Raw genomic sequence first — 24,734 nt, forward strand, 5'->3', positions numbered from 1 at the left:
ATATAAAATTATATTTTTGGATAAATTTCCGACTTCTGTACATTCACTTTTGCTTCTTTTTTTGTGCTCTCATAACAGGCTCCTTGCCACTGGCCACACAATGGTTAAAAACAGGACAAGGTAGAACCTTAAATTGTTAATTTCATTGTCTGCCAGTTGGTGCCATTGATATAAATTTTAAGATGTTGGTCAAAATACCAAATTAAAAAATAAAAAAATCAAATTTCTCCACTCTTTTAATTTATCTTCATATTTTAAAAAAAATTGTGTTAAGTGAATGTGTAGAAAGTTTTCTAAAAATATACTTGAGAGCTTAATTAAATATTCCTATCATACAACACACAGGAAGCATTGAGGAGGGAGTCAAAATTTTTTCAACTTATTGTAAAATATTTTTTTCTGGCTGCCATATTCGTAAACAATACTATGTGCCTGTAGACATTTCTGTATAATTCCTATATAATTTTTTTTCTTTAATAGCTGAAATATTTCATTTTTAAGGCTATTGTTAATTTCCCCCCACAAATGCACTTCATTTCTTCCATAGTGTTATTCATTACATCTGATGCATAAGTAATCCTTTTCTAAAGAATGTTGGTTCGACTGTAAGCTATAGCAGAGATCTAAACAATGTCTCTGGCTATAGCTACTATGGACAGTTTGTAACCAGTGAGAGGAAATTAATTTACATGCAGATAAATACTTTTGAATACGGATACAAAATTATCTCACTAACATGCCATTGTGCAACAAAGTCGTCAGCATTTTATTTGTCCTCTGAACAGGTGAAAACTTTTTGAATGGCACTCCCGTTGATAAATTTCTCACTAAACCAAGGCTATGATGCTGCTATGGCCTATGCAGACCTACCTTCATTAATTACCCGCCATGTTTCCATGTTTATCGTAAACCGGAAGTACGAGTTCGTTAATTCAAAATCTCCATCCCGACTCAAATTGGGCATCGGAAAGAAAAAAAATCCACTTTTCTCAATTTTATTTTTTTTCTGAAAATTCAAAAACTTGAGCGGCGGGTTTGTAAACCTAAAAATAAAAAAAATGCTGGCCTAAATATCAATCACAGATTTCTTTATATTTTCAAATTTTAAAGGGCATAGGAATTTTTTCATATCAAATAGTATTCTAAAATTCCAAAGAAAAACACCTGAAGCCGATGAGGCCACCTTCTCGATTTCTTGAATTTGATCAAACTTCTTATTTATGAACGCTTTATTACAAATATGAGAAAAGGAAAATAACTGAGGTTATCAAAGCTCGTTAATTTAAGAACAGTAGGTAACTATATATTCATCAGTATACACTCTGTCCATCTCTAAGACAGTCATTTATTGCGAGGAAAAATTTCTCGTATCATTAGCAGAATCTACTGTATCCTGGAATTATTGTCAAGCAAGCCTTAATTAAAGCACTATTTGAAGATTTCCAAAATTTGCTGTTTGAATGAATTCACAATGAAAATTGTCACGTGTACCCTGTTTTGTTTTTCAATCGTAACTTTATGAGCGTTAATAGCCGTCCGGAACTCCTCGTTTTCTGTAGTCAGCATTGGCGCTTATCTTTCCCTCCTCCAACTGTAGAATACCCTGCACTATAGAGCCGGCAGACTCCGACATAGTAATGTTGTGACCAATGTTTTTCAACCCTTGTATAACTTGCTGGAAAAAAGAAATCAAATTTTACAGCTAGATCATCCAGAGGCAATCTGTTCAGTAGTAAGAAAACCTGCTCAGCAAAACTATGCAACAGGTCAAGTTCATAGTTTAAAAAAAAAACACAAAAAGCAAGTAGATTTTTACGCGAAAGAGATGGGACATAAGTAAGCGTATTTACATTGTACCATTTCCGGTTATTTTACCGAAAAAATTAATAGCAGTCCTCAGTTGTTAATTCTTGCAAGCGGGACTCAGCGAATGTCTCGCGTCGTTCTAGAATCGCGGAGTAGAGTGGATTCTTACGTCGGGGTTCGAATCCCATAGGGAGACGTGCAGACGGGTCGTCCGGAAGATACCGTACAAACCGAGATTCCGAGTCGCAGATGATGCTGGTGCGAAAAAGATCCCTCACTACTTAGCGACAGGAGTAAATTTGCAGCCTTCCATTAACAATTGGTTGCGTCCCAAGATATATTGAATAAGTATTCCTTTGAAGGAGTGTAAACCTCATAAATAACGTTGTTATTTATAACTTTGTCGTAACACTCATGTATGAACTTATTTTTCCCCGAAACAATTGTTATCAAATTGATTTTTTGAAACAAATGTCGCATTGCTTCTCTGTCCTTGATACCAGTCGCTGCTACTAGGAAATACAAGTTCGTTTTTTGTTGTCTCTGGGACACTGGTTTCCAGGGCACTCGTTTAGCAATGCCAGGCTACCAAACAATAGATAAACAAGTTCTTGTGCATACTTTTTTCGTACAGCATAAAAAATATATATCACAAAGAAAACGTTTTGAAAAAATATCTTTGGTGATATAACTATATAAATTGATATGAAAGAATTACAGGAACCTTAAAGCAAACAAAGTTACTGTTGTCCGGCGCGTAATGTGCGCGCATATAGTTTCATTTGCAAGATGCATCATACAGAATCAACTGTGTTCGGGTCGAGGCCGATCAGAAAAATTCTCGAAGAGACGTAAAGCAAACCACCAACCAACCTAGGTTGCACTAAACTACAATATGCGTATGCTTTCTAAAATTGCGCAACTGTAAGTAGACAGTATTCATCCATTTAATGAATTTCTTGTGATATTTTAAAGCAAAACATTACATACATTTATGGAAGCTCTAAACCTTAATGAAAAATGTTTTTCTTTACTAAATAAATTGTATGTATAAACTTACCGGGTCAAATCCGTTTTCCACTAATATGTAGGCTGGTAATAACTGATGATGCAGTCGTTTGTGATCGATTGATTTCTTAATTCCATACTTGAACCACAGTGTTTCAATGCTGACCTGAAACAAATTCATAAACATTGAAATGAAATTAAATCTCATACTTTCCGTTTCAAATGCAATTTCAAGTATAATGAATTTAACGACTAGTATTTTAATGAAATTCAAATTAAACTATCTCCAAAGTAATTTTGCCCTGATGACGATTTTATAAGAAAGATACATTATTTTGTAATAAACCGATGGAGAGAAAATATCTCGTTTTGTGATTCCATACGAAATTAAATTTTGTCTCCTACTTTGAAAAAAAAATGTATGTTTTTGTATCATGGACATGCTACTCCTCAGGTCATTGGCAACAACATACAAGTACTAATGTTTGCATTTGCTTCAAAGTCGCAGAGTGGATACCTTTTTGTGACAGACAGACAAACACACGACAGTGACAAACTCAATCCTTCTTCACTTCATCAATAAAGAAATAAATGTTTATATAATACTCGTATAGTATTAGAGTATTCGCAAGCCAAGGGTTTTCGGTCCGTTTCGCTCGATCCCCCACAAACCCTTCGCAGATTTCACCATTAAAACTGTGGTCGACATAAGCGACATCTTCTACACGCATTTAATTTTTCATTCTAAATCACTACCATAAACATACTAAAGCAGTTGATGTTGTAATTCTTGTCCCACCGGCAGCTCCCACCACTAACTTCACGTGACCATCTGAATCGACCACTATGCTGGGACACATTGAAGACAGTGGCCTTTTACCTGGCTTGATAAAATTCGCAGCAGTGGCTGGGTCACCATAATAGTTCGTTTTGTTTGGTGTAGAAAAGTCGTCCATTTCATCATTGAAAAAAATCCCTGTTCTGCTTCCGACCACTTTCGAACCAAAACTATAATTCAAAGAAAAATGAATGAATTAATAAATACACAGCAATGATAAATACTGTAGTTATAATTAAGTATTCAAATTAAGATCATATACAATGCAACTGATAATTTTCAATATATTCCTAAGATCATAGTATCATCGAGTGTTCTTATTAAAAAAAAATCAACATATTTTCCCAGAGGTTTTGAAAGGATAATTATAAAATCCTTGTTTTTCAATTTAAAAAAAAATACAAAAATGATCATGCATACAAGTTTTAGCTGGCATTTCCTTAAATTTTGTTTTAAAGGAGGTTTGAATCATGATAAGTCTTTCATTGGAACTCTTCAATTACAGGTTATAGGGAAACATTAAATTCAAAACTACGTAGCTTATGTCCCTAATGGAATACGTTGTTTCCAAGCGATATAAGAATGAAGGAAGTAAATAAGTATATATATATATATATATATATATATATATATATATATATATATATATATATATATATATATATATATATATATATATATATATATATATATATATATATATATATATAGCTGTTTCGGTAATTTTTTTCTCGATATATTACAGATTTTGAGTTTATTATGTGTCAACGTACTGATAATTTATTGTACTTGTGAGCGAGACAGCGTCACCATTTGGCGCCAGAACTGCCAAATGTGACGTCCCCGTTTTTAGCTGGTCGTAAAATGTCGGCCCGTAGTACAGGGTGTCGTGTGTAGAAGTATCAGATATCTTAGATCGAACATATTCAGCATAAGATGTTGACGTCATATTACTTATCAACTGAAAAAAAGAAACGAATTACAAATTCGTTATAACGCACCCAACAAAACTTAAGTTTAATTTTAAAAAAGTTTTTTCACTATTTTCAGCATCTTCAGGTGATGATTGCGAATTGCATGTTTTTACTCGACCGAGATTTGAAGCCCCTGTACATCTTTACAGTACGTTTAAAATTCACGTAAATGTAAATACACTAGGAAACTTTTTACCGAATCAATGTTATCCTTAAAACCTTGGCTCTCTTTATCTGGATCCCCAAGGCTACTTCTCTTTGCATAAGCGAACTTCATGGCTTCCACGATTCTATGCCAGGTTAATGTCGATTTCTCAGTGTTTGAGACACTATCTGGATTGAAATCGTATCCTGCAAAAATGTAAAATGCAATAAATTATATTTAAAAAAAAAATCATAACTATCAACACATTTTTAAACTATGACGGTCTTGACAGTGTAGATCAATCTATTGTATACTCTCTGGGTCCTACCTCCGTGGCATATTATTTTAGTTCAAAACTAGATTTTTATAACGGGACCAAAACCTCCCTTCCGGGGCACAATTAAAGCATTCATCTCATTAAGTATGCACAGATGCAGCCATGTTTTGTTTCGATTCCTCTTGATTCAAGAAAGTGATTTAAACGCATTTATAACCTTGATTCTTCAGATAAACAGAGACGGACGGACACGCAATATACTCCTTTCCATACAGCTTATTTGCGGTGGTATAGAAATCTTAAAATGAACTAAAGGACATTCCTAGTGGGATTGCGACATTGATACTAAATGCACTTACCGTCTGCGATGTTGAGGATCATGGCGTACACTGCTCCGCTAGATGGTAGGTGTGGCGTGAAGATGGTGGAGTTGTCCTTAGGTTTTACAACCAACGGTTCCTTCACAACTGCTACATAGTTTCTCAAGTCTTTCTTTGTTATAATTCCACCTAGTAAAAAGAAAAATCTTTTATATTCTTCTGCAATTCTGCAATGTTGACAGAAATAGACACATTTCGAACGAAACGAATAAAGATAACATGTATTCAATAACACAGTTGAAAATCGAATCACCATTTTAAGAATTACCTCTCTTATCAGATGGTCATAAAACCTTACTGCAACTCTAAGAAGAAAAGTTGTTTACTTTCCGAGTTAGCAGATGGAATTGAAACATATTTATATCAGAACAAAATATTATTTAAAAAAAGCCTTGTTAAAAAAATTCCCATTGCAACAAGATTCCGTGGTAACTAGCCAGAATATTGTTTATTTACTACAACCAATACTTTTGCATGTACAGTGTACCTACATGTATATATCAATTCAGTATTTAATAATAAACTCAAAAAAGTGCTAATCTGCAAGTTGAAGTTCAACAACTGTCAAGATTAATGTAGCACCTGCTTCCTGAATATCCTTAACGATGTCATCGACAAGAGAACCATTATACATCGTGTGTGGATCGTTGGCTATGGCTTCAAATGTGCTGGCCAGTTTAGGCATTTTGATGATTTCTCCTTCTTTGTATGGTCGTGCGGTATTTGGGTTTGTGAGAATGTCTCTGGAAGAGAATCAAACAACACAAAAATTGTAATGTCTATTTAAATAATGAAAGCGTTACTTATAACGGTTTAGTCATACTTTCCCAGTTTTGGAAAAGTGAGAAAAGTTAGTGTTAGTTGTTAGTGAGAAAGAAATTGACAATGAAGAATTTAATTTATATGTATAGAATGTTTTATATTTCTGAGCATATGATTAGTGTCTGGTACATGTACATAAGAAATATTGAGCGAACTTAAATTTTATTTTTGATGCTTAGTATCATGTTTTCATCAAACGTTGTACTAAAATCATTGTTTTAAACTGACTTTAATCTTAAACTGGGAATTGTTAAATGTATTATAGGTAAATAAATAAATAATACCTTAAATTTTTCTGTCTTAATAAAACTGTCGTTTGACTTGAAATAGCATACGCCAGTGGCTGGCTAACCTTCCATCCGTCTCGAAGCTTTTTGATTGTTGGCTGGAATAAATCTTTCCAGGGAAGTTTGCCGCCGATTTTCCAAGCTTCATACAATCCTTTAATTTCACCTGGTACTCCTATAGCTAAACCACCTGGCAAAAGGAATGGAATAGGATTTTCCAAAATGTGATCAGCATTTGCAAAACAAAAGAAAAGGAAGCTGGGTGGATAATTATGTTCGTTGTCAATTTTATTTTGCATTGCAACTATTAAATGTAAATGAGAATGTAATTCTTCATAAATGAAAATTCACAACGCTTACAATTAAGTGTACTACGGCAAATGTTTGACAAAGAAAAGCTTCCTCTTATCTATCGGTAACTGCAGAACTGTAGCTCTCTGGTCAACAAAAGTAGGACAGACAAAGCAGTGAGCTACAGATCCAAGCATTGTAAAAACCTTCGATTTACAGCGACGCTTTTTTGTCGCACGCTAAGGGTATTTCTCTTATAACATGTATATGCGTTAGTAGTATAAGGGGTCTAGCTAGGGGGGTCAACTGAGTGCACTTTTGGGCCCTGGGGGGATGGGGGGTCAACTCAGTGCACTTTTGGGCCCTGGGGGATGGCCGGGTCAACTAAGTGCACTTTTAGGCCCTTAAAGTGCCTGAAAAACAAAACAAAAAAAAAATCCATGTGAGATCCTACCTAGCCCTAAACTTGGCAGCGATTCAAATCTTGATTATGACGTCATCCTAGTCCTTCATCGCCTCTCTCGCTGCTTAATTTTGACACTTTAAAAACACAGCTGATCTCCAGCTGTTATTCTAAAAAAAGAAAAACAAGTCAATGTTAAAGTTTAAAAACTCTTTTTATTTAAGTATGATACAAAGTCAATTCTTCTTCTTTTGAAGTTTCAGGGACTTCTTGACCTCTTCCTTGTGTTTTCTTTTCTTAGGCTGGTCCAGTGGAATCAGATTTTCTTTGTTCTCCTGATGTACAATAGCTTCTACAGGAATGTTTAATAAATTACCCTGTTTGTCCCCGAGACTCATGTTTTCCTGCGTCTTTTTTTTTCCTTGGGCTTGGGTGGTCTCTTCTTCTCAGACAGTTTGTTTTGGTCACACTTATCGGCCCAATGTCCAAATTTTCCACATTTGTAGCATAGGTCTTTCTTGGGACATTCAGGGGCCCAGTGTCCTAACTCTTTGCAGATGAAACAGGGGTTGGTCTCTCTGGTTTTCTTTGGAGCTTCTGTGTCTGTGGGTTCTCTACCTTTGCCTTTTTCTTCTTCTATTTTCCACACTTTATCCTCCAGTTGGGCCATTTTGTCTCTCAGGTCAACGAATTCACTCATGACTTTCTCTTCAAACTTATTTGCATTCACTTGCATCTGGTTTAGCATGTTGACGATCCCCTCTAACGTGTTGGTTAAAATACCAAAGTCCTCTTTGGTCATGGCCTCTGGGAAATTATACAATCCCAAGTCCAGTCCTACAGGATCCTGAGTCTCTGGCATGGGGGCTATGACATAGCCTTCAGGTGTCGCATAATTAGGGTTGTCTTTGGTATTCATCATTGCTTGTGCCATGGTATACACCTCTGACTTCTGAAAAAAGTTCTGACTGAAAATGATGACCCATACACTCTCTGCGCTGGTTTTTATACCTTTTTTTAAAGGAAGGGGTCCTGGAAAAACCCACACGCGCTCAGCACGTTCTGAGATCTGGAAATTCCTGAGATGTGAGATGTGAGATCTGGGAAAAACCCACACGTTCCTCACACCTTCTTATTCTATTTAAGTCTATTGGTTTTTCCAAAGTCTAAAAATAAATTAAAAAAAAAAAAAAATTAAGTCTATTGGTTTTTTCAAAGTCTAAAAATAAATTAAAAAAAAAAATTAAGTCTATTGGTTTTTCCAAAGTCTAAAATAAATTAAAAAACAGGGGTATAAATAAGATAAAATATCATGTCTTCTGTTCATAATCAATTGTCATGTCGAAGCAATACCACTCTTTGATTTTAGAAGGCTATGATTTGTTAATGCAATGGATAGAACAACACGAACAACCTCTTCCTCCCGAAGCAGAACAAGTGTTTCAGAGAGCCACTACCATCATAGAAACCATTCAAGACTTATGGTTACAATGCCTGGCCCTGTTACATCGTCCCAACTTGGGGAGACTAGCTACACTGCATTTTCTATGTCAACGCATGAAAGAAACTCTGCCCCAGAAATGGTATGGGTTAAGCCTGACCCACAATCTCGGAAAGCCTTACACTTTTTTATGCCATCCCCAAGCAAGGAAAGTGATTTTACTCTGCCAGGAAATAGAATCGATGGAGAAAATATGCATTCAATACGGGATGAAATATGTGGAAATTTCAGAGAGACTAAGAAATGTGTGACTTTTAATACAGACTTGAATGAAATTCATTATTTACCACCCGAAGATCGGAAAAGTGAATGGATGGCTCTAGTAGCCGATCGAATGAGATTTCAACGCAGAATTCAACATTTGGAACAATTGTTAAACCAAAAAAAATAAAAGGATGAAAAGACACTAAGCTTTTTGTTTGTTTGTTATTATTTCTATACAAATGTGACGTCATCATGTATCCGTTAGACGCTGAGTCTATAAAATCCTGGTTTATTTAAAAATCTAAACTTTCCCACTGCAAATAAAGTGTATACAATTTGTTTTTAAATCAATCTGATTCTATTCATCTCAAAATTTTTATCTGAAAAGTTCGGGATCGAAAAGATTCTTATATTCCCTATACAAGTCTATACATTTAGACGCTGGGATGTTTTGTTCTTATTTAAAAAAATCTAAATTTTCCCACTGCAAATAAAGTGTATACATTTTGTTTTTAAACCAATCTGATTCTATTCATCTCAAAATTTTTATCTGAAAAGGTCGGGATTGAAAAGATTCTTATATTCCCTATACAAGTCTTATACATTGATTTTCTGAAAATGGCTGACCTTTGACCTCCCTTGTGTTTATCCCGAAACCGACGCTAAGTTTATTTTTACACTTGTAACGATTCTTTTGATCTGAAAACTATATAGACACTCTTCCCTAAGTTCAATCTTATTGTGTGCAATAAGTTTTCTTTGTGTTACACTCTCAAAAGTCTAAAACGACTTATTTTATGTATTCAGGTCAGTCAAGGTTAACCCTTCGCTTCGGCATGAATGAGCCTGTTCTAAACAAGGGAACAATGTCATGTATGAAAAATACTGTGAAATCATTCTCAAAACTTACCTTCATTCTTTTACTAGAAGGTTTGAATGTATATATAATTCCATAATATGTTATTTACTCCAATAGAGGTATTCACAAACACAAATAACACAATTTTGATTTTTCCATGATTTTCTGAGCTCTTCGTCATCCGGGCTTTTAGGGTGCTCTCTTTTCGGCTCGCGCTGTGTGTATAAATACCGACGCTGATCAGCTGTTAACTGTCATTCGTTAGCGAGCTGTTTCAGCGACACCACAACGACAACGACGAGATGAGTTTTTATGAGAACATCTTTATTGAGCCCGGGGTGGAGGTGCTTATGCAACTCATCGTGCGCAACCAGAGGACCGGGGAAGAGTACGGCGTGTTGAACATGGGGAGAGTGAGGGTCTCCGATCTGACCCACTTCACCCGCCGTAGAAGGAGGAGAAGAAGACGAGAGGCGGCAGTAGCGGTACCGGAGGACGTCAGACACCATCGTCCCGTGTACCACCCGAGGCCGGAGGAGGAGGGGAGAAACTTCCATCTCCCGGATTCCCCGGAGTCCCCCCCCCCCTTCTTCGCCCTCGGGGGTCACAGTCCAGCACCTCCTCGACCCTCCAGCAACACCGGAGCAGGACCGTGCGCATTTCCACGCCTGCTTCCCCTGGTGGGGCCTTCCAGCGCCAGTTAGGGAGGGATACTGCCCCCTATGTCTTTGTGAAGAGGAGGAGTCGAACTTCGTCTGTCAGAGATGCCATCAGAGACCGGCCTGCTACTTATGCAGTGCCCGGCTCATCGACCGCAGAGAAGGCTGCCCCCTCTGCCGATACGGGACCGAGGAAGAGGAAGAGGAAGATCAGCCCCCTCAGCCCCCCACCACCACACCACCTCCTCCTCCGCCGACACCCAGGAGACCTCTCTCCGAGAGGAGAGAGTTTGCGGGCCGAGGCCGTGGGGTCCGGATTGAGAGGAGGGAGAATGGAGTTGTTACGGGCCGTGGACGAGGGCGACGTCCCAGGGAGTAAACCCTGAAGAAAAAAAAAAACAATGGCCCTTTTAAGGGCCAACCCAAATTTTACGAAAAGATACCTTTTTGATACACGGTTATTAAAGAAACGTATAATAACACCAGAGGTCACTGTTTTTTTTTTTTTGTTTTTTTTTTTTTTGCTAAACTCATAAACACTTAAAATAAAATTATTATTATTTTTTTTCTTGTCAACTCATATTATTTATTTATTATTCGATTATAACAACAACAACAACAACAAAAAATCTATAGACTTTCTCTCCCCCATGTCCAATAAAAGTAAAAATACACATGAAATACAGTGATTTTCTCAAATCATTAGGGAATGTGTTTAAGTACGACTTAATTTTCTGTGTTTATGCCGCCATGATACTCTCGCGGCAAGTTTTTTTTTTTATTCCTCCTGTTCAAGGCGTGTAATCCACGCTGTAAGTAGTTTAAAGTTTTTTAAACATTGTTTATTGTTGTGATTATGTTATCCCTCACCTATATGTTTTAATGTCAGCTATGCTAATGAACCCAGTTCTGCATGATTTTGAGATAATGGTTTGTCATGTGCTTAAAGTATGGCCTGCTATTCATGACATCATTTATGGTCCATAGTAAATAAAGTCTATATTTATCTTTTTTTTTAAGAAAAAAAAAAAATATTTTTATGAATGAAATTTCATTGATTCCAGTATAAGTTAGGTCTTGATATATATATATTACTCTTTTTTATTCCATTACATTTAAACATGCATTGTTTCATGTAGTATTTTGTCATAATAACAAAAATGGATTTATTTCTACAGTCCTCAACATGGAAGATATGTTTTTTTTTAGGTTCCTAACCATCTATAATCAAGTCTCTATGAAGTGAAGCCTGGGCTGTACTCTTCCTTTTGGAAAAACACACACAGTTAATCATCCAACATATAGAAACAAACAAAACTTTGAAGTTTTCAATGAGATACAAATTTTAATTCTGTTTTTACTATACATGTTTATATATATATATATATATATTTTAAAAAATGGATAAAAAAAAATGGATAAGTCAAAGATAATTGATAATGTAAATTATAATACCATAGTTGTTAAAGATAGCAAGGTTTTTTATATCTCCAAGTGCTGATGATTTTCTGAATTTTTCCATTTTTAATATTGACATTATATTACAGGGGGAAAAGAAAAAAAAACTGTACTGTGAGCCAAACTGGATGATTGCATGGAATTATAAAAAATTCCTAGTGTTTCTACTGGCCCCCCCCCCCCCCCCACCCACAAGGATCTGCTTATGAGTGCATCAGACTGCTGTGGACCTTCTCACCTGTTTTTAAAATATATCTACTTTTGTGGAGGCTGGAGCATGGCACTTCATTCCTAAAAAGGTACTTTCAATAGCATCACGCCTACCCATATATTTCAAAAAGATTTATTTTATATCACATAAAAAAACACACATACAGTTAATGTTTATGAAGAATGTACACATGTTTGTCATAAGTGTGTACAAATTGTTCAATATAATGTCTATAATGAGTCCAATTTCCTCCAGCTAAGCCACATCCAATCTTATAAGGAAAAGCAAAAGTTTTATAAGGTAAATTTCCCAATTCTTGTAAACAGGCTTGAAACCATTGCTCTCTATTTTGTGGGGTGTCCTGATAAGTGGAGATTCTTTTAGGTCTGTGACTTGCTCTGCCATAATCCCATTGAGCTAATAAACAAATGACCACAGGTGTTTGTGAGGAAAACACCCTAATGGTTCCTGGCTTATCCCTGTCCTCTTCTAAGGCTAAATTTCTAGACCCTAAAGGTCTGCGGGTGGCATACAAATTCGCTTGAGGATATTTATCTGCTATACTTTGACTCAATCCATGAGCTCTGACTGTTAAACAGTTACATTGATGTACGATAGCTTCTACAGGAATGTTTAATAAATCACCCTGTATCTCCTGGAGACTCATGATCAAATGAGGCTATTTTTTTCTTTTTCTTTTTTTTTTATATACCTTTTTTTCTATCTATATTTAGTATCATGGGGAAAACCCCCTTTTTTTTAAAAAAAAAAACAAAACAGGAACACATTTTTTTTCCAATTCTTTTATTGATAACAACAATTAATTACATGACATTTTGATAGAAACATTGACAAGTTTGTCCATGACCCGTAGGTCTTTTATGATAAGTGTCTTTAAACCATTGAGCTACATAATGATCTCTTTGTAAAGCTGTAATATAGTCAAAGGGGAATAACCACTCGTCTGCTTTCTTTCTCAACTTGTGTCTTTGATGTAAATAATACACACAATATTGTCCACACACATCGGTCTTCCAATCTTGATATCGATACGGATTATAAATCCATTGGTGAGCATGACGCTGGATAAAGTCTTGAATTTCTTTCTGTAAGGGAGGAAATCCATAAGAGTCAAAATATTCCACCACTGGACTGCTCACGTACAGACACACCCAGTGTTCTCCAGGTTGATCTTGAGGATCCGTATTCACCACGATGGCTTTTTCTCCAAGTCTTAATTGATCCGGTAATATATCCAAAGGGTACACTCCACCAAAAGAACTCTTTAATTCTCTGGATAAGACTTCTCTCAACTGTCCCGTATCCATTAGTAATCAATACTCACTTCTCTCTGTTTGTTAATTTCTAACAGGTTATCGAATTCTGTATACACCACACAATTTAAGGTGTTCACCGTATTGTTCGTAAATTGGACTTCTATTCTCAGATTTCCGGTTTCTATGATGTGGAATTTGTCCGATTGCGCTTCTTGATCTTTGGTGAAATCCCAGCCCCACAGAGTGTATCCGTTTTTATACTCTTCTAGGGTGATGTCCGGAGCCCAATCTTCTCCTAATTTTCCCAAGGCTTGATATAGACTCAGATAAGATCTCAGATATAAATCTTCATTGAAATTGGGCTCAAAACAACGAGTACTCATGGTCTCTCCGTTGATACTGACATCTAATTTCTTAATTCCAAAGTTTTGAAAATGAAACGGATTTTTAGTTTTATCTCCGTTAAAAGCCGCATTTTCCACAAAGCCTAAAATGAGACGTTTAGGCATCTGGCCTTGAAACAGATGATCCGTAATCTTAGATTGAGTTCCTGTCAGTATGGTAAAGGTTTTCACTTCGACTCTTCTCAAAGGATATTTGGCTCTATGAGTGTTCAAACTTTGATTAATGCCATTCATCATGACGGCCGTGGGTTTGACTTTTCTCACCCACAAGACCATGTTCAATATTTTCACTTTTCCCGTACTTAGTGCTTTGATCATCATATAGAACTGAGGTCTAGCTCGATTAAATCCCAAACGGACGTCTACTCCATTGGGTAGAAATCGGTCTTGTTGAAATAGATCCAGATGTAAACGATCAAACAAGGCTATTTTCTTACTATCTTTGATGGCCTGGTGACGTTTTCTAAATCCTTCGTTTCTAGAATTGGCCGGTAACTCTGGGACGATGGGTTCGTCAATGGTCACAGTATCGGCACCACCCCCTGAACCTGGGGTTACATCAAATGTCTTATTTTGAGCCACTCCAAGGTCTGCTACCCCCACTTCGTCCATGTGTCCTGCCGTATCTTTTTCCCACAGACTACAGGCTCTCATCTGGGTCATTAAAGTTCTGGGTTTGTAAGAAAGTAATTTCTCCAGATAAGCTTTGTAAGGATAAGTATCGGTTCCTGGAGACACTATTTTTCCATTGACACTGAGGTCGATTTCCGTAAACAAGGAATGAAGGATATTATTCACCGGGGCGCAAGTGGTGTTAGCTCCAGTCAGATCACCACCATCCTCTTTGGTGAATTTACACACCATTTGAACATACGTTTGAGATAAATCCAGATATTGATCTCCTTGTCCTTTAATTTCAAATTCAATGGGAGCCGTATCCGAATTTAAAGTACTAGAAATGGGGTAATATTCTTCCCATTTGGAGTCTTCTAAAGCAATATTAGTCGGGGGGACTTGGAACAATTGTAAATTGTTCATCCCACACGCACAGGAATCTGGTTGCAACATGATGTCTGTCTACTAAGATGGATTTTTCACAAATGAAGGTCAATCTCACTCGACTCCCCTATTTATAGTGTCTCTCAATCAAAGATATCTAAACCCCTTTTTCTCTTCTTAGGACCTCCTCGGGCTAACACAGGTGCTTTTTTTCTTCTTCTTTTCTTACCGAGATTCAATCTTTGTTTCAGGGCTTGTACTCCGTGAGTTTTGACAGCGTCTTTTAAAGATCTCTTATTTTCTAACACATCTAACCCCGTTCTAGCGGCAGCAGTCAAGGCATGTTTGGCTCCCGTTTTCAGTAAATTTCTCACAACTCCTCTCCCTCTCTGCCCTCTTCTTCTTCTTCTTGTTTTTCTTCTCCCTTTACCTTTTTTACCTTTCTTATTCATCTTTTTAAAAGCTAAACTTCCTCCTCTATTGAGAGCAAATAAGCCCGTATTTTTAACGGCATTAAGTCCATGAGTTAAAAGAGCATTTTTGATATTTTTCCTTTTTTTAATCACATCCGCTCCTATTTTAGCTCCGGCAATCAAGGCTTGATTACGACCCATTTTGACTAGATCTTTAAGAAATCCTCGACCTCTTTGTCGCCGCCGGCCTGAGCCTAATTGGACAGCTTCTTTTAAAGTCATCCCTATAGGTAGGTTCGGTACCATTCCCGACAGGAAGTCTATAAAATTTCCTCCTCTTTGAGATTTAATTCGATCCACAAACCTACCAAATTTCTTTAAATTGAATGGATTAAACCAGGGTGGTTGGCCGGTAGAATCAAAGGGAAGGGCTCCAACCAATCCAGAGATAATTCCACCTACACCGTGTCCTTTTTGACGTAATAAACCTCTATGATAGTCAAACTGTCCGTGTCCTCTTTGTCTCAATAATCCTGGATGATACTGCATGTTTTCATGACTCGTGTCAGACTGACCTAAATGCACTCCAGGGACTCCTTTTTATACCCCTCCTGTCTTAAGGTTGAATACAATACAGACAGCATATCAGACAAGTCATCACTCCCAATAGGATGTAACAAAAAAGATGTACACTCATCTCAGTACACTTTTCTGAAATGAAGTTTCACGACCGATTTTCCATTTAAAAAAGGCATGGGAGTCCCTAAAGGAGTCATGATATGAATCTCAATGCTATCGAAATGTTTTTTACTCTGTTTCAAATATTCCGCTCTAACAGGTTCCCATTTAGCTTGTTTTTTATCTTCCAGATTGAGTGTACAAGGAACCACTCTTAATAATTTCAAGGCATTGGATCCTACCGTCTGGGGTTCAATCAAGTCACAATACACGTACATGGAATTCAGATTTCCATTTAAATCGACGTTATGGTTGCCCATGTAACTCATGTTGATCCATTTGGTTTCTGTATGGTTCTGAAGCATCACCTTCTTACTTTCTATTCCTAACTTATAAGCTAAGGCTGTGGGAAAACGAATGCATAAGGGATTTTTTCTAAGTTCTCTCCCCGTAAACTGATACATCACTTTATCATATTTGTCATGATAGACTAATTTCATGACATTCTCTTGTCTAGGATCACCCAAAAACTTCCATAATTTATTCAAAGTTCTTTCCAGTCAAAGACTGATTTCATTTGTTAAAGCCATGGGATGAATGAAGGGCCCCGGTCTAAAGTGAATTCGTTTAATTTCCATCTTCTGGTCTTCCGTTATGAGATTAGCAAATTCAGTATGGTCCCAATCTAACAGTACAGGACATTGCCTTAATGGCAGCGCCTCTATGGTTTTCATTTTAAATCTGCCCCATTTAAAGGCACTAGGTTCTTGGAGTTTTGGAACATAAAGCTGAGGAAGCAGGATGTCAAAATAAGCTTCCTCTTCTGTGATGTTTTTCAATGAAATGGGATACATCAATTCTGTTAAAGCCACTTCCCATTGTCCATCTGTTAAATCTACTGTTTGTGGTAATAAGGTTTTAAATTGAGCAGTCGTATTACTCGGAAAAGATTGCATGGACCCATCACTGGGTAAAGTCATGTAAAAGCCACTGCTCTCGGCCATGTTCAGTGAGATACTGAGACAAAATAACTTAGGACCCTTCTATTTATAACAACACTTTTTTTTTTTTTAAATTTTTATTGAGTTTTTTTTTTTTTTTTTACACTTTTTCTTCTTCTTCTTCTTCTTCTTCTTCTTCTTCTGATCTGTAATCAATCACTCTGTCTAAAACACCAAGTCCTTCCTTCTCCATATTGTCTTTGATCTGGGAAAGGGGGATGCGACAATACACATACTGTTTTACGTCGTGATAATCTGAAAATGTCAGTTCTCTTTTCTTCATCTTGAAAAAATGTCTCACACACTCTGCTATGTCGGAGTACCAGAGACTTTCGTTCAGAACCAGAGTCATCGGTGTCGAACGATTCATAGGATGAGTACAGCTGACCCATTTATATTGCTCGTAATGCTGGTTGAATTTCACCCTCACTCTAGTTCCTTTGGGATGCGGGATTTTGACTCTTTTTTCCAGCCACACGTTTTCCAGGGAATGTCCTGGATGATTTTCAAAGAAATCCAGGATCGCTCCTACTTTAGTTTTCATCCACCCTCCTTCCATGTAAATAAACCGAGTGACGGGGCTCTCACAATACCAACGATACTGCATCTTTTTAAAACACGTCTGACTTGGACACTGAACTTTTTCAGAATGAATGATTTTTTTTGGGGTCATACCTCTTTATATAACCTTATCCAATCTATTTTTAGCATCTCAGGAAAAACCAAACAACAGTTTTTTTTGATTTTATGATTTATTTCCTTCATATCTACATAATGGACAAAGTCTGTAGCAAATCTTGACGAAGTTCTCGACACATTTCGCACAGCATGGATACTGTCGGCATTGTTGGCACTTCCATCTCCCCTCCGTATTTTCCTCCCAGCAGGTCAGGCATTTCTTTAAGGCTCTCTTCCTGGTGACTTTGACCCATAGGGGCACCATATTCTCTGCCCCGTACTTCCATGTGAAATATTTCACGCACCAACTACATCCACAGGTCTCCATGGAAGGGGGATCATCCACAAACCAGTGAGGAAAAGCCATTTCACAATGCTCGCAAAATTGATAAGTTCTGTGATGCCATCCGGGATGGTCATACACCGTAAATGTACGCTCATGGATCATCTCCCTATCACAGTAATGACAGTAATACTTTTCTACCTCAAAGAAATACTTCAGTCTCCACATAAAAATCATGATGAAATGTGGTGGTAGTGGTGAAATTTTTTTTTTTCCAAAAAAGCTCAGCTTTAAATACCTTTGGATCTGACTATTTATAGTCGCTTTGAAAAAACCCACACGTGCTTCACACGTTCTTACTCTATTTAAGTCTATTGGTTTTTCCAAAGTCAAAAAATAAATTTTTTAAGTCTATTGGTTTTTCCAAAGTCAAAAAATAAATTTTTTTAAAAAAAAAATAAGTCTATTGGTTTTTCCAAAGTCTTAAAATAAATTTAAAAAAAAAAAACAAAAAAAAAAAAAAAAAAAACAAAAAAAAAAACAGGTTTTTACCTAGGGCATAAACTTGGCACCGATTCAAGTCATCAAGCTGCCTATTGTGACGTCATCACATGTATTCAGCTGAGAAAAATAAGACCCGGTTTGTTTATAGTTTTTTTTATTATTTATTATTATTGTTCAAATCGACACAAGGGACAATTTCTGTAAGAAAGCCGTATAATGGACTTGTAACACTTTTCACAGCAGGGATATTTCATACACTGTTGACATTTCCATTTTCCTTGGGTGTTTTCTTCCCAGCAGGAGGGGCATCTCTCGATCTTGGTATTTCTTCTCATGCGCTTAGCCCAACGTGGCATCATAAAATCAACCCCATATTTCCACAGGTAATATTTCAGGCACCAATCACAGCGACAATACCACAAACTAGGGGGATCGTCTACTTCCCAGTGAGGTATACGTTCTCCACATTCATTACATCCCCAATACCAACCAATAAGGTCGTCGTCGTCACTGTCATACTCAGGAAATTTACTGATCTCTCTCAACTGCCTATGGCAATGAGGACAGGCACTATTTTCTTGGTGAAGAAAATACGACATTCTCCACACAGAAGGCATGATTGAAAAAAAATGAGCACAGTGAACTCAAAGCTAAGATTTATATATACCTTGGGATATCTATTTTTAGTCGATGCGGAAAAACCAACAACACCAGAATTTTTTTTTTTCTTAGGTTTAATTCACAATAACAACAATAACATTAAATTAACAAACATGGAATACTTTTGCATAGTTCTTTTTGAATAGGAAAAGTTCTCCTCATGTACAAATATTCTGTTTCACAAGCACAGTCCATGATGTCGTATCCTACTCTGAGCACTTTGTTTACATAATCTTTGATACAATCTCGGACTTCTTCCATCCATTTCCCTTGAATCCAGGTCCTTGCTGGTGCCTCTGTTTTGTGAGCCAAGACGTATTTGACTTTCCATTTGAATTCCTGATACTGGGGTCGCCATGACCCTAATAATACTACTATGAGTGGTGCACATTCATGGTCCGGTAATTTGAATCTCTTATACAGGTACACATCATTGAGTCCTGTTTCTCCAGGATTCTTATCCATGAAATCTTGGATGCATTCCTCTTTGTTTTTCATCCATTCTCCTTTTTTAGTGGAACCTGTAGGCTCTTGCATTTTCCAACGATACTCGGAGCTTAAAAATTCCATGTTGTGCTCTGTCCTCAGTCAGATCAGAAATGAAAAAAATCTTTGTTGTTTCCCCATTTTATATATATACTCTGTGGTGTATCTATTTTTTTTAAAAGACATTAACTCTGTGTATTCGTGATCTTCTTAGGGGTAGGTGTATGATGCATCATCGTAGGACTAGGCATGATATAACCCACTGAAGAACTCACACATACCATCCAATATTCTCGATTAGGATCGTGTAAAGCTAACATGACCACACTGGTGACGATGAGAGATACACAGATCAATAATTATGCGAAATAAACGATTTCTTCTCGGGGAACATTCTCTCCACAAAATTTCCAATGAGGAGTTATTGGATGAGATCCGTTTGTGGAATCCATGAATCGAAACTAGGGGGATATCCTTTCCACCGAACTTTGACTTCTTGAATGATTTTTTTCCCTAGGCGTCGCTTTTTATACCCCAAGATTTCCTCCACTTCGTACAGGTCGTCTTTTTTAATGATCTTTTGTAATTCTTTCTCGTAAAAAGTCCCTTCTAATTCCTCTCCGTTATAATCTTGCACTCTATACACGTAAGGATACCTTCCAGGAACTCTTTTTGAAATGGTAAACAGTTCTGTGGTCCAGTTAGGTAAATATCCTTTTTCAAATGTGCGCTTGGCTTTACTGATGCGTACCCGATCTCCTTCTTTAAACTGAGGTTTAGGAAACTGTTTCCGATTGGATTTCCCATATAAAGTTTTCCAGACTTTTAACACATTAGAAGCATTCACTTGAGCTGGTGTTCTTTGGATACTGCGATGATAAGTGTGATTGTAATCATACACTAAATCCGGTAAGATCTCTAAATACCGTCTGGTTTTATGACGGGTGAAATAACGCCACATGCGTGCTTTGAGAGTACGCTGAAATCGTTCCACGATACTGGCTTTGGTGTCCGTATTACGAGTGGTAAAAAAATGAATGGATTTAAAAGCTTGTAAGAATTCTCGATTGGTAAATTCTTTTCCTTGATCCGATTGAATGCGGACGGGACGTCGACCGTCTTGTTGAAAAATCTCTCGTAATCCTCGAATCATTTCCTTTCCCGTTTTCTGTTTTAAAGGCACCACCCAGGCATATTTAGATAAGACGTCAATGGCACACAATAAAAACGTATATCCGTCATTGTGTTTCTTTAAACTGGACACATCTGCTAAATCTAATTGCCATTGTTCGTCTATATCCGTCACTCTAGTCTGTTGTCTCCGGAATTTTCTTTGAATGGGTTTATGTAAGGTATACGTATCTTGCTCTTTTAACCATTCTCGAATCTTTTTCAAGGAAATCTTATGTCCCAGACTTCTGACCTGACGATACAAAGCTTGTAGTCCTCCGTACCCTCTTTTAGGATCATAATAAATCTCTTTTAAAATGTCTTCCACTGGTTTCTTTTTCATATCTTAGGTAATGAAAGCCAATTTTCGTCGATCTGTTCTAATCTCTTTTTCGGTAAACTTGGACTGAATTTAGATTTTTTGATGGCCTTCGCTAAATTTAACAGAGGTCTAGGAGTGGATTTTTTTATTCCTCTATCTCCTACAGGTCTACTAATAGGGGTCAAAAATGAAGAAGAAGCATCTTTAAATCCACTATCGCCCTCGTCCTCACTATCACTGAGGATACTTTTAGGAGTACTGATTTTTCCAGGTCTCTGCATGGCTTTTATAAGGTTTCCATTGCTCACGTATTCCAGAGGAGTACGCGTCTCTTTTAAAGCTTGAGCAAATTCATCTAATCCTTTACGAAGGGGATGGTTTTTACGAGAACGAGATCTCATACTATCAGCCATTAAATCCACAATGTTAGAATCGGGAACTTTTTGACCTCGATAACTAATTTCACCTTCCTTATTCCAACTCAACACCTTGGTTTTCTTTAAATGATTTAATAATAATCCAGCTTTTCTTTTCATGTTTTTATTCACTGTTTCAAGGATTTCATCTTCAATCTCAGCTGGGGTTGCTGGTGATGCTGCTGCTGCTGCTGCTGCTGGGGCTGGAGCTGCTCCTGCTGCTGGAGCTGCTGAAATTTTAGGTTTAGAAATAGGTTCCTGTCTAGCTTGTTGTAAATAATTCCTATATCGATGAAGTTCCTGGCCATATAAAGCGACTTTTTCTTCTGGGGTTAAATCTTCACGTCTTGTAATCTCGTCCAATTCCTGACCTAAACTGATGGTAGATTGAAATTCCGGAGGTTTGGGTAATTTTGCCTTGAGATCATTCAATAAGACTTCGGGAACTAACACCATTTTACGACTCATTTTTTTTCTTCTTCTTCTTCTTGATGACTTTATAGACGGACTGACCGGCACCCAACAGTAAAGGTGCTGCTGAGATTAAAAGGGGTAAAATGTTTCCTCCTTTTTGTTGAAGTAATAAAGCTCGTCGTTTATGGACAGATTGAGGTTTGACCAGTCTCCTGAAGATGTGTTTCTTAGGAGCTAGTTTTCGTTTATGAGCCGAACTGAGAGGTAACACTCCTTTTAATAGGTTGTACACGATCTCGCAGATTTTGAGAATACAATCTCCAGAACAATGTTTTAAAATACCCGTCTTTAATGGAGAGGAATAGTGAGGGTCAGATAACACTCTTAAAAGAGGCCAGTGAGGTTTTAATCGTGTAGAACAGCAAGTCCTTCTTTTCTTCTTCTTAGCCATCCTGGGGTTAAAATGAGGACATGTCCCAGGTTTCTCTCCTTTTTATACTCTCAAGGAGGAGGAGCATACATGTCGTGTTTGTCCTTCTCGTGTTTGTCTCTATTTTTCTAGGTGACGTAGATTTTGGAACAATATCGACATTTATATCTCATTCCTTTAGGAAGTGTAGGTGTAGAGGCGGTCAGAGGTTGAAAGCGTGCTATTTTAGGAGTGTGAATGGGTACTTTAATTCTAGGAGAGGGAATTCCCACATTGACTCGAGGAAACACTTCTAAATCGGTAGCTCTTTGACTGCCTATGGGCCCCATAGGACGATCCATTCTCATTTCAGCTTGTTTCTTTAATAACTCCCCAATAGTTTTTTGTCTTTGTTCCTTATAATACTGATTGATTTCGTTTTTCAGACTTTCGGGCATGGCTTTTCGTTGAGCTGGAATCTTGGGAGTCGTTTTTTTTTCTTTCTACCACCAGGGGCTTTTCTTTGAGTAGGTTTTCTCTTTTGAGGTTTTCTCTTAGGAGGTTTTCTCTTCTTTCTGGTCTTTTGAGCTGCTCCTCCTACTCGCACCATCCAATCGGGAAACACTCTTTGTTTCTTATTATCGACTCTGACTACCACACTTTTCAAACGACGGACACGTCGTTTCTTAGGTGCATTCCATTTAAATAAATGACGAATGATGACTCCGCCTAGAAATCCGGCTCCTCCGCGTTTTAAAATGGCATTTTTTCTGTCTTGATCACTCGCCGACTTATCGGCTATGATGCTTAAATCTTGACGATGATTATTAATAAACTTTTGAGTCTGTTTATTGATGGGTAAGACCCCACGTATCAAATTTCGAGCTCCCATAGCAAACCAATTCAATAAGGCTTTACACCCTAATTCGATTAAATGAGCTCGCTTGGCAGGATCTCGTTCCCGCTGTAAACGTCGTAACGTTTTCACTAATTTACTCTTGGCCGAGAGAGGTCGACCCATGACGACTGTATAATGATGAATGACAAGTGTAATGATGGTACATTTTTATTTATACTCTTGTGGCATGTGTACAGTCAACCATTCAAACAATCGACTTCTCAATCTGTATTCGTCTGGGGTCTGTGGATTCAAGTCCACCAGGAGATACCCGTGAGGAACACTGGTGGCTTCTTGATAGGCCGACATCAAATGTGGTAAGGCTAACTGTCGACTCAAGACACTGATTTGAGATTTGTCTCTGGGATTTTTAAACAACACTAAATAATGAGCATTCAAACTAATGGTGCGATGCTGTGGTGCCCGATCAAATAAGTTCTGAGTGATGTAAATCACACTGGTATTCCGATGATGCGCTTTACGGGTAAACCAATCCACGATCGATTCGATGGCTTTTCCTCCCATCATGTCGTCAAAAATGAGTAAGTGAGGAATAGTTAAATTGGCCACTAATTTCTCATCGTCTTCTGGAATATTTCGAATGAAGGAGACCCGATCTGTTAAAGAAGTGTAAGCAGGTTGCCATTCCCGATAACACCAGACAATTTTTTGTGGCATGGGGGTAATCCAATGTAAATTTTCCACCAATTTCTTGACAAATTCCGTTTTTCCCGATTTAGAAGGTCCTGCTACCACCATGGTAAATTCGTGTTTCAATTGAAAAGACGGGAGTGTCTCCTCAGGTTGCATGATGACAAATGAAGAGAAAAATAGGGTTTCAATCCTTTTTATTCATAGTCAACACAGAAATATACGCTGGGTTCTCTTCACATCGGCTCGACAGATGGGGCAATACCGGAAGGTGGGAGCACATAATGAACAGCAACATACGTGTCCGCAAGGGAGTAAAGCCATTTGTAATTCTCTCTCTAAACAAATGTGACATTTTCCTGTGGCCTGGATCTCTGTAGAGGTTTGGTCTAGTAGAGGTTTGATTTCAGGTGAAGGTTTGTATCCCGCCCGGAGTAAATGGTTAATGAATACATTCATCACCCACTCACGTCCTTCATAGGTATTGATGTAGGGACAATTAGGGTTCCAATAAGCATGTTCTACATAAGGATCGTCTGTAGGTTCCCAGAGGTTTAAAGTCATACCACAATGAAAACAGATGGTCTTATCACTCACTCCTCTGTAATAAAATCCGGCTTTGGCTAGGTCGGGTATTAATCCTTTTAAAGAATCGGGCCATCGATCATCAAAGGTAACTTCTCTCTTTAAGAGCAGAGCATATTTAGGGTAAACAGGAAGGTAGTCTGGCTCCTCATCAACACCAGCCATGACTGAAGTGTTATATTATTTCCCCCCCCTTTTTATAACCCCTCATTTTTGGGGGTTTTCCCCATAAAATAACAACACATTTAAAATACAGTTTTTTTTTTTAATAACCATAAGGTAAAGTGTTATAATCTTCCATCAATTGTCTCTTATCATAGACAATTCTATATTGTTTTTCTAAAGGTATTGTCTTGACTTCAT

At 37.4% G+C, this 24,734-nt stretch overlaps 1 protein-coding gene across 1 annotated transcript in view; it reads right to left on the reverse strand.

The window, feature by feature from the left end:
- Positions 1 to 1,525: 1,525 nt before the first annotated feature.
- Positions 1,526 to 24,734, reverse strand: part of LOC133172407 (glutathione hydrolase 1 proenzyme-like) — a 29,910-nt gene continuing 6,701 nt past the window's right edge. The window contains exons 3-10 of the mRNA XM_061307284.1: positions 6,535 to 6,727; positions 6,011 to 6,171; positions 5,408 to 5,557; positions 4,823 to 4,977; positions 4,426 to 4,613; positions 3,582 to 3,822; positions 2,867 to 2,980; positions 1,526 to 1,675 (exon numbers count right to left, since the gene is read on the reverse strand). Coding sequence (XP_061163268.1) covers positions 1,526 to 1,675; positions 2,867 to 2,980; positions 3,582 to 3,822; positions 4,426 to 4,613; positions 4,823 to 4,977; positions 5,408 to 5,557; positions 6,011 to 6,171; positions 6,535 to 6,727 — 1,352 coding nt within the window. The remainder of the gene's footprint in view (positions 1,676 to 2,866; positions 2,981 to 3,581; positions 3,823 to 4,425; positions 4,614 to 4,822; positions 4,978 to 5,407; positions 5,558 to 6,010; positions 6,172 to 6,534; positions 6,728 to 24,734) is intronic.

The sequence above is a fragment of the Saccostrea echinata genome, unplaced genomic scaffold, assembly GCF_033153115.1.
Source record: "Saccostrea echinata isolate AGI-Se365-2 ecotype Australia unplaced genomic scaffold, CSIRO_AGI_Sech_v1 ptg000054l, whole genome shotgun sequence".
Lineage (NCBI taxonomy): Eukaryota > Metazoa > Mollusca > Bivalvia > Ostreida > Ostreidae > Saccostrea > Saccostrea echinata.